Raw genomic sequence first — 14,189 nt, 5'->3', positions numbered from 1 at the left:
CTTTTGGCTCCGGTCACCTGACCCAATAATTTGCCCCACAAGGGACACCTCCCCAAATTTTTTGGAATTTTTTATTTATTTGAAATTTTCATAATATTCACTTCTTATGTGATTGTTATGAAAAAAATATTAATTATTTAAAAATTAATTAAATATTTTAGAATGCTATATGACTTGATTAAGAATTTTTCTCATGCTACCAACTTAATTTCATATTAATTTGGTTAATTATCAAAAAATATTAATTAAGTTAGTTATTTCCTTAGTTATCCATTTAATAAAGAAAATTATATTTTTACCTTTTAATTTGACTTGATATAGTCTTGAACATTGACTTTTCAAAATATTAAATTTAAAACCCCAAATTTTAATGTCAAAATCTCGAGTTTTAATTTTAAGTATTTTATGTATTTTTAAGTTATTGGATTTAGGTATTTGATTATTTTAGGAGTATTCTACAAATTTCCAATATTATTTTGATAAAATATAAAATCTTCAACATCAAATTCCATTTGATTTAAATCAATTAACTCATAGCTAAATTCAATCTTAAACATTACACACACTTGTGTGCTGTCCTAGTCAAGTCAAGTTGACCTTAGGTCAACCTTTGTTGACCAATATTTATAGCATCATGTGTTTTACTGATCATTCATATTTTACGCTCTTTACTTGCATTTAGGCAGTAGTTTAGGGTCATTAAGTCATTATAATGCATCTTAGTCCTTCTATTTGATTTATTTTGATTTTAACCCAATAACTTTAAATCAAACTTGATTGATATAGATCGCACGTTACACTATATTTTCTGAACAATTTGGATATTTCACCCTATAGTGGGTCAACTAGTAGGGGACAACACATCTAAAGATAACTTATACAATATTCTATGATTGTCTACCCTAGCTCTTTCTTAGCCTATGGGACTCAGCATGTGATACCCTTTTGATACACCTCTATAGATCATTTTTTAGTTAACTTATTGCATCACTTTCATGCATTTACTATGATCGAGTATTTTGACTCTACTCCTATTTGCTAGTTTGACCATTCTCTTTTGGCTATGCTTCATTATGACTTAGCCATGTCCTTTTAGCTAGGTCTCCTCCCAGCATAGTCATGCTCTTTTGAGTATGATACTTAATCTCCTAATCATGCTCTTTTAGTTAGAAAACATCAGAGAATAAGTCATGCTCTTTTGACATGATTTAATTTGAATCTAAATATTCTCTTTCGAATAAGTCTATCCCCATTTTGAAAACGTGGGGATGTTTGTTCAAAATTTTCATTTTAATGCATGTTTTAGACATTTGTTCATTTTAGTATGATTGTTAGTTTTAATTGTTGAATAATCAAGCATTCAAGCTCATGAAATTTAGTTTGACTTCATGAGCCTTCTCTAATGGCTTGAAATTAATATTGGTAATGACCTTTATTGGGTTAATTAGATGCATGCTAAGGGATTTAGTTTGCAAAACATCTTCTTGGATATTCATCATGTATAGCCTTTGATCTTAGCACCATTGGCTTGAGAATAAATTGCATGAATAGTACAATCACATGTCTTTGGAATATTTGATCCAACACACATATAAATAAGAGAGGAGTTGTAAGTGATATCATATTTTTTTACATAGAAAAAACTTAACCAATTGAAAAATGGCGAGGCTTAAACTAATTGAAATAATTCAATTATTATTTTTCATCAGTTACAAATGATGCCTCACCCCACGATTGAGGAATGTGTTCATAAAATATAATATACGTATAATGTATCTGACATGTTTTGTGGTGGATGTTGGAAGTGTCATGTGATAAGAGAGCCGTTTTCAAGAGACTGCTCATTGTTTGTTTAGTCGTTCTAAGCCCATTATAAATCTTGGTTCTAACATTGGGGGTTAAACTTGGTATCAATATCTCAATGAGTGATGACATGAATTTATATTGTTGGCGACAATGACTGAAAAAGTTAGCAAGCATCAATATAGCCAGGAAATAATGGTCAAAGACTATAATCAAGCTTCAGTGGCTGAAGGACCATAATCGAAGCAAGGTGGTTGAAGGACGAAGTAGGTTGATGATAGATGGAGAACCATAATCGGGAAATAATGATCAAAGGATCATAACTGATCGAGGATGGTCGAATGATCGTAGTCAACCAATAGTGGTTGGATGGCTATAGTTGAGTAATGGAGGCTAGATAACCATATTCAAGCAATGATGGTTAGATGATTGTGGTCGGATAGTGATGTTCGAAGGACCATGATTGGTTAATGGTAGTCAGAGGAATGTGGTCAACCAATGTATGAAGAGTTATAATTGGACAACAGTGGATGAAAGATCAAAGTTAGGTGATAATGATAGTGACTTAATGATCATTGATAAATGATGGTGGGCAGAAGATTATAGTTGAGCAATGATGGATGGAGGATTTTATTTAGGAGAAAGTGGTCAGATGATCGTAATAGAGTGACGATGGTCAGAGTAATGTAGTTTGGCAAGGTGGTCAGAGAATCATAATTAGTTGATAATGATATGAGGATTATAGTTGGTGATGCAGTTGAGATGACCATAGTCCGACGATGGTAGCCGGAGGACTATAGTTAGGCGACGATACCCAGAGGATTGAAGTTGGGCAATGGTGATTAAATGATTGTAGTCATACAATGATGACAAGATGACCGTGATATGATAGTGTTGATTAGGCGGTAGTTTGACGGCGATGGTCGGGGTACTATATTGAGAGTACTTATCATTTTCATTAAATTTGGTACTTATATAAAGATGTGATTATCCAAGATATTGTGAATACACAGTATTTTCATTAAATTTGATTTTGATTGAAACTTTGTATTGGTTTTATCACGTTTAAAGTTTTTTTTTTCTTTGCTACACCTTGTCATGGTATATGTTATGCATCGTGCAAGGCATGACAACTATTTATCTATAGATCTTAGCTACTTGTCAAAATTACTTGTATAACGACCAATATTACTTGTCAAAAGAATTCACTTAAGATACTCATCGTTTTTTTCTGCAACTTGTGTGAATTTCCTAGGATAGTTGCCAACAAAACTTGTCTACTAAACAGTTTGCTCATATTATACCGCTAATCTTAGCTCATACTTATAAATGAGAAAGGTCAATTGCGAGCGATGACATAATCCTTTACTTGGATCAGTACTTTGTTTCTCTTAACACTATAAGCTACCTAAAATTCTAAACTTTTTTTTTTTGTCTTCTTTTGATTAAGTTTACTTGGAATTTTTCAAGAACAAAATTGGATCTAACAACTTTGGTTTAATTTTTAGGGGAGCAAACTTATAAGTAATTGTTGGTGTTGCCTCGAATTTGAATGGACTTTTCACTACAAAGAATGGGCCAATAGAAACCAAACAGTAGAAACAAAAAGGAAATGGTCGCTAAAGATGATTAATCATTCAATTTCAACAAAATGTATGTTGAAGTTTCCTTGAATTTAGCTCGACCCCTATTTGTTCATATACTTAATCGTCCTATGCTTCACAGATATGTCGGGGGTCCAAAGGGACAACACCTCTGACGGGATTCGAATTACCTAAAAAATCATATAATAAAAAAATTAATTTTAATTTTGAAAGGGAGGGCACTTGTTCCCCCTAGAATTAAGGGGGATCCGCCCATTAGCCCCCTGCATTACAAACAAAGAATTAAAAAAAATTAATCAACAAAACTGAACAAAATGATTTTGCAGATATCATCCTATGTTTCTCAAAACAAAACTACATAGCCAAAAATTTGGATTCACAAGTTTTTTCTATGACAGTGCAACCAATATCTATTGGCATCCAAGGATATTTACATGCGTAAAAGAAAATACAGATCAATTTCAGCATCATCTATGCTCTGTTAAGCACTTATTTAAAATTGAAGACCTTGTCTGCTAATTCCGTCGAGGAAGTTTTAAGAGATGCTCGACAATGGAAAAACTTCAGTTAATGCTGTGAGAGGCAGTTGATGAAAGATTCTGATTGCTGTAGCTGTCATACAACCAAATGTCAGTTCTATTTGTTAATCCTCGCGAGTGCTCGAAGTAGAAGAAAAAGCAGATATCATCTGTTTACAATCTGAAAGAATAGTTAGCATTATAACTTGACCATTTACTGGAGAAGATAACAGTAACTTCAGTGAAGCAAATAATAAATGAATCAATGAACACGACAAGAACAATTCTCAAGACAATTTTATGTCAGCCTGGTATTTGCAGGTTAAAAAACTCAGTAGACAACATTTTTTCCAAAACGATTAAAGTAAAAACCAAATATAAAACCATATTATAGGGTTTCTTGCGTATAGAAAACCTGTAACTCCATAGAGAACTTGTAACTTTAAGCTCATGCCCTTCTACAATTTCAATTTCCTTAGAAGACAGACTTTGTGGGGCAACTTTCTTGTTATTTTATTTTTCAAACTAAATCTAATTCTATTTGACAACTACTTTCTTATTAGTTTCTCGTTGGTTTAAAAAAAAAATATATAAAAAGCTACTTTTATAACTGGAGTGCTGATGTGTGGTAGCTTTAAAAAGCAGCATTTCAATCTTATAAAAAAATATATATTTATAATATCTACAGTAACTTTCAATATATATATATTCCACAACTGTACAACTAAATTCACAAAATGTTGTAGGCTTGTGGCCGCCCCAAACAGACCCTAAGTCAGTTTTAAATTGCTCAAGATGTGAAAAAGTTAGATGCTGCATTTAAAACATTTACTTTTAGTAATGAAAATGATATAAAACCTCGAGGCCGATACACCAAACAGCATGGAAAGCCCAAGTTAGGGGAGGTTTATACCAGCTTAGCAAATAGAAGTTGTATACAGATAAAGAAAGATCGTATGGAAGGTACCATCAATATAAAATGTCATTACTACAAATTTATTTGCACATAAATCATTTCATTCGGATAGATATGACGCAATAAAGAAATGCATTTACATGCTATGAAGCAATAGTACCTTTGTTGAAACTTTCGAATGATAGATTTCAGTAAATGATCTCCAACTGTTTGCCTAAGGTGAGTTACCAACTGCTCACGAGAAATTTTCCTTTCCTGCAAATACACCAGTCCAATGTACCATGAATAAAAAGGGGGACGAAAGTAAAGTAAGTATCATATGCACATAGTAGAGCAAAAACACCACCATCAACAACAACAATATCAAGCCTTTGTCCCACTACGTGGGGTCGGCTAAATGAATCCTTTTTTGTCATTGTGTCCTGTTAAAAGTCAAATTCTCATTTAAATCTAATAAAAAAATATCATTTTTAATATTTTCTAACCAAGTCTTTTTAGGTCTACCTATACATTTCTTAACATAAGTCAAATCTAATACTTCAACTTTCCTAACTGGGTCATCGAAAGGCCTCCGTTTAATGTAACCAAAACACCTAAGGCGACACTCTCTAATCTTATCTTCCACTCGAGCTACTCCAACCTTTTCACATGTATGCTCATTTTGCTTCCTATCTCTAAAGGGTAAATCCACTCATCCACCTAAGCATCCTCATCCCTGCAACACTTAACTTATTATTATGCTTCTCTTTTAATGGCCAACATTCAGCACCATAAAACATTGCAGGTCTCACCACCATCTTATAGAATTTTCCCTTAAGTTTGAGGGGGACTTTTCTATCTCACAACAAGCCCAATGCATTCCTCCACTTCAACAAAAATAGGAAAAGAAAATTGGCTCAAGATAGCCCATGTTAAATTTAGTTCAAAATGTCAAACGTCTCTTTGAGGTGCAAGCCTTTTTCAATTGGATAAGAAGTCATCTTTCTATTTTGCAAGACTAAAAATCCAGAGAATTATTTTCTACAAGAAAAAAACAGGCCGCCTTGAAAAGACAAAATAAAATAAAAAGCCTGATCCACTTTTTTTCCAGAAGGTTCAGTGTACAATTAATTACCATATATTTGACGTGGAACTTCTTAATCAAGCAGATCTTTGAAGAAGATAAACCCTTAGAAAGAATATAGATCAGCTTGTTGAAAGATATCCATGGTGAGTGTGGCCTTGTTACAATCTCGTTCAGGCTCCCTGAATGTGCAAGAGGAAAATATTAACAATCCAAGAAAACTCTAAATAAGAACATAATCCTCAAACTTCATTTATTTTTTCAGTGATCAATGAAAGAAATTAGAGAGGAAAGAAAAAAGAACCTTTGGATTGGGTGTCCAATTGGACAGTCAGCACATACAATGGCAGCACACGAGTTTTAGCATCAGAATACCGTACAATATACTTCTGGGGAAATTGCTGATCATCCACACAAGAATCAAACTCATCTGAACTCGGTCCAAATGGTTTTGTACCAGGAAGAAACTGTTCTGTCTTTCCCAATATCACTCGACAGAAAATAAGGTACTTAAATCCATTTGCATCAGCAACTGACGACAGGACGCTGTCAATTTAAAAAAAAAAAAAGCAAATCAATGAAAGCATTACCTTAGGGCAGTTACAAAAATATGCAACCACCAATACCGCCATACCCACAATCATCCCTAGGAAAAAGAACATAATTCTTGGAAGGAATGCAGTGAAGTAACTACCCGAAAAGACTAAAAGAAAGAAAGTAAACGATTAAAATGCCATGCCATACCAATTCGCCGGCGATGATCCTCCATAAATGCATATGCCGAAACCAAACGGGCCCCCCATCGGCACTCCATCAGAACCAAAGCCATTTTTCACAATCTTACGAACCCCATCTATGGAAGTACCATACCACCCCATATTCAGATTGGGATTGCCGCCGTTCTTCTCCGCCAACGCCCTCTCATACAGCTTGAAGGCCTCGATCTGCGCCCTCCCCATAACGGAAGAGCAATGCACCAGTCTCCGAATAGCCAAAACGGAACAGCGTTCCGCCAGCGAACCGATGGAAACCAAGAAATAATGCTTCAAATTGGCGTGCTCATCGCTCCCTTCATCAAGATGAAGCAGAGCTCTGTCATCCAATGGCTCCATTTCCGTTGACTCATAAGTAATGCTCTCCGAGTCACTCGCCTCATCTTTCACTTGGACGACATCGTCCTCAATGACCGACCCGTTCATCGTAATTGGGGTACCTTTCTCTCTCTAGTTGCAGAATTCGAAGAGCAACTGTGAGGAGAAAGGGGTTAAAAGAGGCGCGGAAACGGCACCGCCTCTGGTTTTGGTGTCTTGTGGGTGATGCGCTCCTGTTTTATATCCATTCGCTGGGCCGCCAAAGGTTTGAAGATTGAAGGCGGTGCGATTGCCAATAATGCCCCGGGTGCCGCTAACCTGGCCTGAGACTTTTTTGGTATTTCTTGCAAAAAAAGTTTGTTTACCGTTCTGGTGGGTCCGGCCGGCCCAATACTTGGTGCTTGGATAAGGTTTTTGTCGTATTTCCATACTTATATTTGGACTGATCTGCAAATTTTACAAATATATTTTGCTAAATAAAATTTGATTTGAAATAAAATCATGTAATAATGAATAAATAAATAATTATTTTGATAAGTATCGTTTTAGTATATTATTTATTTTTTATATTTGTAAATATGCTTACGGCGATGATTTGAATCTCTACTCCTTATCTGTATTTTAATTATTCATTTTTATGTAAAAAATAAATAAATAAATGTTTTATTATTGCATGAATTGAATTGTGTGTGTATATATATATATAATTATGCAATTACAAAATTATAATTTTTATTTTATAAGCAAATATTGTGTTGTTCCAATAATAGATTTGTTTATATATATGATTTAAATATTAGGATGCTATTTGAATAAATATAAAAAAAATTATATTAGGTATCTAAAAATTAAAAAAATTACATCAATTTACATTGTGCAAAGCGCGTGGAAAAGGTGCTGTTGCAAAAATAATAATAATAGAAGCTTCCAAGCCTTCTAATTGCACATTTGGAGCTTATCTTCAGCTTCTTTATGCGGTAGTGCTATAAAAAGATATTCAATGAGTTTACACTTTAGTTTCATTAGGATATTTTTGTTATTATTTTTTAAAATAATTTTTTAGTTAAAAAATTTCTTCAAATTAAAAATTTTTGTATTACAAATTTATTTTAGAAAATGATAAAAAAGCTGTCCCAAATAGAACCTTACTCTTACTTTCTTAGGCTTCGTTTGAGACAACTTTTTTACTGCTTTTAGTAGCTGCTTTAACAAGCAGTAAGAAAGTCGTCCCAAACTAGATCAGACTTCTTTTAAGACAACTTTCTTATTTTTTTAAAACAACTTTATATTAAAAATTTACTTTAAAAAATAACAAAAGAGACTATTCCTTGTTATCATGCATTTTCTTCTAGAGGGAATGCTATCCCTAAAAGCCAACCCAACTAGAAGACTCTTGAAACAACAAAATCGTGTTTACAAGAAGATATTATGGTTTTGTTTGGGACGGCTTTCTTACAGACTCTTAAAGCAGCTTTCAAGCATAAAATTTTATACTAGAAAGCTACTTTAAGAAGTAATAAGAAAACCGTCCTAAACGAAGCCTATGTGGGAAGCTATTATGTTAATATGATTTGGAACTCCTAAATAGTAAATAAAAATAAAGATTTGTTCAATTAAAGATTAATTTTAACAAAATTAATTAAAAGCATTGGTTTTTTATTATTTGTGGGGGTCTAATCAGCCCACTAGAATTTTCAAATTTATTTCTAAACAAAACTAAGAATTTGAGCTCAATTAAAAATATTGTGGTTTGATGTTGTATTTAAAGATTTTCTTTTTATTTTCAAAATATATTTTCATTATTTGTTGATAAAAAAATTTACAGGATTCGGAGAATTACTATTACAAGATCTAAACAAGAAATCTTTTATTAGGGGTGTCAATTTTTTACACGAACCGAAACTCAACCCGAAAAAATCTGGGTTATGGTCAACCCGGACACGAAACGGGTCGGGTTCGGGTTCAACAAATCAACCCGTTTTAAAAATCGGGTCGGGTTCAGGTTGACCCAACAACCCGAAAATGACCTGAAATTAACACGAAAACTCTTATTTGACTCGAAAACCCGAGATTGACCCATTTTTACCCGATTTCGACACGAAAATCGAAGATTTACCCGATTTTTGACCAAAAAAACTAGCAATTTTAGGTCAACTTTGGGTCCTTCGTGTCGGGTCGGGTTGACTCGGACTCGAATCGAGTGGGGTTCGGGTCCGGAAACCTAACCCGTTTTTAAAAACGTGTTGGGTTCGGGTTGACCCGAACAGTGCTGGGTCAGTTTCGGGTTCGACCCGAACCCGACCCGTTGACCTGAATTGACACCCCTATATTTTATGTTCGGTGCTCTTATCATATATTTTTAGGGGAGATTTATACACATATCATAAAATTTTTATATGTTTATTTGTATCTATATTTACTTCAATAATATTTTCATGTCTTAATCACATTAAACTATATATGTGAAAAGTGTATTAGAAAAATTAATGCTAAAGATATTTATACTGTAATTTAAAATTTTGAATATTATACAATTTAAATATTAGTTAGCTAGAGGAATTAAGTGAAAATGTGCCATTGTGTTTCGCATAAGGGTGTTTCGTAGGTGATGTGATATCATTGTTTTTTCCAAGGCTATTAAAATTGGATCTGACCGGCCGGTTCAACCAGTTGAACCGTGAATTGGTCGGGTAGCCGGTTACGGTTCACGTTAAAACCAGTTGAATAATAAATCAGTATTGAATCGCTCGAACCCCAAACCAGTATTAAACCGCTCGAAACGGGGGTTCCACCCCAAACCGGTATTGACCGCCAGTTTGACCCCGGCTTGACCCTTCGAGCCACTAACCTCTCCTTCTTCCGGTTCATTGTCCGGTCCAGCTTTCAAAGCCATGATCTTTTTCTTTAGGGGTTGTTTGATTGCCTAGAAAAAGAATGTGGGGTAAAATAAATGCAATGTACAAGAAAATTTTGGAGATGTTTGCATGAGTGAAAAAGAAATGCAAGGACTTCTTTTTTTTTTTTTTTAAGTTTGGCATAAAGTGAATACTATATAAATTGTAAGAAGATTTTGATCAGGGTGGTCGGTGACAAGTGGCCGCCAAAAGCGGGTCGACAAGAGTGCACACCCTTTGGAGGATTTTTGTCTAACTTGAAATTTCCTCTTTACAATCATAAAAACTAGACTAGATGCCTAGTTTAACAACTATTCTTCTAAATTCCCAACTTCAACTTCATTTTCTATGAAGAGTTGCCGTAGCATTTCATAAATGATTAAGTTGCCCTTTATCAAGTCTGATATATCATAAAAAAATTATCTTGATCGGGCACAAATCTCGAGTAAAATCAAGCCGGAAAATTCAAAAATTAAATCTGGGATCATCTGAACTCCGATTTCAGCAAACTTACTGTCAATTTGAGTATCTTGGAAATACGAGCCCAACGACACCAAATTCGACTCAATCCGAGCCCAAGTGAGTCCAAATCAAGGACCCGAAGCGCTATTGGAAAGTTTGAACCACAATTTTAGTTACCAAACGGTTTCCAAACATAACGTGCTTATAGTCGAATCGAGCGGCTCGACGAGACGAATCCAACGAGCCCAAGATCGTCGAATTCCGACATCATTAAGACCTTCAAATGTCTAACGAACAGTACACAATCAAGGGATTCAATATCGGTCGTCCATTCGACCACTCCTTACTTACCCCTTATCTCTCACCTATGTACAAGTCATGCTACACTAGAATATCTATAAATAGACCCCTCATTTCTCATGAGAGGGGACCTAAGCAAGAAGGATAAGATAAGAATTGAAGTATATGAGGGAGAAACTTTTCGACCACCGTCGGAGTTCTGCCTAACGCCTAAGTGACGATGGAGTTCTACTCGACGCCCCAGTGACGCCAAAATTCTACCCGACGCCGGAATTCTGCCTAAGCGACGCCGGAATTCTGCCTGACGTTCAAGTGACGCCGAAACTCCGCCCGATTTCTAAGTGAAGACGAAATTCTAAGTGATTCTGAATTCAACTCAAATACACAACTTGTGTGTAACTGGACTTCAACCCAAAAGTAAATCATCATAATATGATCGTCCTAAATTCTAAGGACGAGTCAGCCTCTTGTATCTCAAGCAAATACTACTGAAACTTTTTCAACTAGGCAGGCCGCAGTGATTTTTTTCCCTTTCCAGGATTTTTCACATAAAAAACCGAGTGTCTTTATTTATCTCCTGTTTGTGTGTTAGATATTCGTATAACACTGAGACAAACTTTCTAACTTTATTGCCGCGTATATTCTAATCCGCAACAAAGTCATTGGTAAAAAAATGCTATGAAAATAACTTAGTTATGCTAGAATTTTGTTATTACATCTTCTATGTCATTTTCTTGTTTAAAATTTCAAAAACAAATTTTTCAGGTAATCCAAACCAATTGTTTTAAAAATTGAATATACATATAGTAGTCGTATTTATACTATAACTTCCTCATTTTATAACTGATTCAAGTATTTTGAAACTCTAAGAGCCTCACTGAGACGACTTTACCTTGAAAAAATAAATGTAAAATTATTATTGAGAAAATAACCTTTTGAAATCTATTGTAAAAAACTTTCCCACATAAAAAAAATCTAAAAAACAGCACGAAACTAATAGTCAAATGAAATTGTAAATATGGTAAAAAAAAAAAAAGCATGAAGTAAATTGTCCTAAATAGAAATTTTATTAAGGGGCAATTTGGTGGCTAAGAAAATAATAAGTGTAAAAAAAATACTTTTAAATTATTTGAATGAGTGCAAAATAAATTCAGATGAATGCTTCTTTTTTGTTTGATTTGAAGCATAATGAACATAGAATAAAGTCTAAAAATGTTGGCAACCAACAATTGGCAGCGGTGGCGGCCAGTATCAAGTGGCGGCGGCAGTGGCCGACAGTTGATGACAGCGACAACCAATAGCAATGATGATCGAGGATGGTGACCAGTAGCGAGCAACAGTGGCCGATGACAGTGTTGGTGGCTAGAGGGTGGCGTTGGTGTTTGACAACGATCAAGCAAACTTGCTTGCAATGTAAATCATTCTCGCTCAAAATTTAACAAATTTATTTTACCTCAAAAACAAACTAGAATGATTTACACTATTTACTTTGTAATCAAAAATCAAAATTTTCAAAACATCAGCATTTGAAATACTTTAAAACCATTTGGAATCCAACCAAATAACCTCTAACTCAAGATACTTTACAATGCTTTAGAATATTATTTCTAACTCCTAAGTTAATTCCTATTGACCAAAAAGGAAAGCACTATTATAAAAAGATTAAGGCTTCGTTTGGGACGGCTTTCTTCTTGATTCTTAAAATAACTTTTTAGTACAATAATTAAAATTTTTGTACTAAAAAGTTGTTTTAAGAAGCAGTAAAAAAGACGTTCCAAACAAAGCCTAAAAAAAAAGCTTTAACCTTTATCTTTCTTCATGCTTCTCTTTGCTTATGACAACAACTAGATGATCTTCTCTCTTTCACCAACAAACCTATCGATGATGCCCTAAATATAGAGCTCATTAGAACCACCTCCGCACTCGAGCTCGACCTAGCTCGACCAAGAGGTCCTTCATGAAGATGGTTCAAGGAATCCACCACCAAATCCTTGTCCACAACCCCCTCCCACAAGACCACATCATCATCAATTCTTAATCGATAAATATTATGACTATAAGACTATCTCAATATGGATGGAGCAAACTTCTATCCACTTTGATGAATGAGAAACATTTAAGAAGAACGATGACTATTTTCCATACCCACTACATAAATGTTACTCTCCATCTCATAAGAAGCCATCACTTCTAACGGTCAATTTGAACAAAAAAAGTTTTGCTTTACTAACTTCAAACAAACTAACTGTTTGGATGGCCATATCTAAAGAACACAAGTAAAACTCAACATATTAAGAACGTCAAGTTTACCACCATTCAGTAAAGATCTTAATTTGTTTATGATTATATGACTTACTATTAAGAGCTTATGATTCATTGCAATGTCATTGAGAAACCTTGACTTACTATTGAGGGTTGTGATCTATCATTCGATAAAAAATGCTATGTAAAAGAAACTAATACTCTGATACCAATTTGATATGAAACACTTGAAGATTTCAAGAATTTCCTAGAGATCTTTCGAAAACAATGAGAATTCTCCACAACAATCCACACAAAACCAAAAAAACAGTAGATAATTGGTATCATTTGACGAAATAGAAACGGCAAATACCAAGGTACAATTGATCATCAATTGTACAGGAGGATCTCTCTCTGAAATATCTAGACGCCTCTAGAGCAAAAAAAACTAAGAGATCTCAAATTTCAGCCAAATTCAAGATGTCCTAACCCTAGGAAAACAAAATATTTAATGCATATAATTCAAAAGGAAATCTCTAAATTGCCCCAACTTTGAAATTTCCCTCCCAACTCCTTTCAAAAACTTTCCTAAACAGCTTTGTAAAACCCGGGCGATCGGATCATGTGTACAGGAGGCGAAGACTTCCGCCTATTTCACACGAGCGGGTCCCGTAGGACCGCCTGGACCGGTCTAACATAATCCTTTCTATGTTGCACTTCATATCACTAGACCTATCATATTTCTTATTTCAGGTTGATTGTCAACCAAAGCCTATCCAATCCTCAAATTACATGTAATCCACTGATTCTAAAGATAAGGTATGGCTATAACACATGATTCCAAGACCTTCAGGCTTCATTTGAGATGGATTTGTTACTAGTTAGCAACCTTATAGTATAAAAATTAAAATTTTTGCATTTCTTAAAACAGTAAAAAAACCGTCCCAAATAAAACTTTAGTCTTTATTCAACGTGCACAAAAAAGAGCTCCACATTAAGTTATTTGAATTACTTCATACTTAACAACCAATTTATTACTTCATGCTCATCTAAATTAGCAAAACAAAACATTGATTAATCAATACATAAACCCAATTTAATGCCTAATATTTAATTAAATTCATTACAGATCAAACTCATTATAATACTAATTAAAATGAGTGATTAACCTGAAATCACTCTAACAAATATGAAACAGGTTTTTCCAAACCTCTAACAAAATATTGAACTTTTGAGATGGGCAATTAGTTATAATAGTTGAAAAGCACAAAAATAATCTATCCTTATTGTGTAGTAT

General features: G+C 34.2%; 1 protein-coding gene across 1 annotated transcript; it reads right to left on the bottom strand.

The window, feature by feature from the left end:
* Positions 1-3,986: 3,986 nt before the first annotated feature.
* Positions 3,987-7,354, bottom strand: LOC110093112 (probable inactive poly [ADP-ribose] polymerase SRO2). The gene is made up of 5 exons (XM_020817901.2): positions 6,649-7,354; positions 6,209-6,450; positions 5,956-6,086; positions 5,002-5,096; positions 3,987-4,106 (listed from the first exon to the last, which is right to left on the bottom strand). Exons 1-5 carry the CDS (start codon positions 7,101-7,103, stop codon positions 4,100-4,102), a joined length of 930 nt encoding a protein of 309 aa, XP_020673560.1. The 5' UTR covers positions 7,104-7,354; the 3' UTR covers positions 3,987-4,099.
* Between the last annotated feature and the right edge of the window lie 6,835 nt (positions 7,355-14,189).

The sequence above is a fragment of the Dendrobium catenatum genome, unplaced genomic scaffold (genome assembly GCF_001605985.2).
Source record: "Dendrobium catenatum unplaced genomic scaffold, ASM160598v2 fragScaff_scaffold_1608, whole genome shotgun sequence".
In the NCBI taxonomy this organism is placed as follows: Eukaryota; Viridiplantae; Streptophyta; class Magnoliopsida; order Asparagales; family Orchidaceae; genus Dendrobium; species Dendrobium catenatum.
Note: the sequence above shows the minus strand (reverse complement) of the source record. Positions and strands in the feature narration are given on the sequence as shown.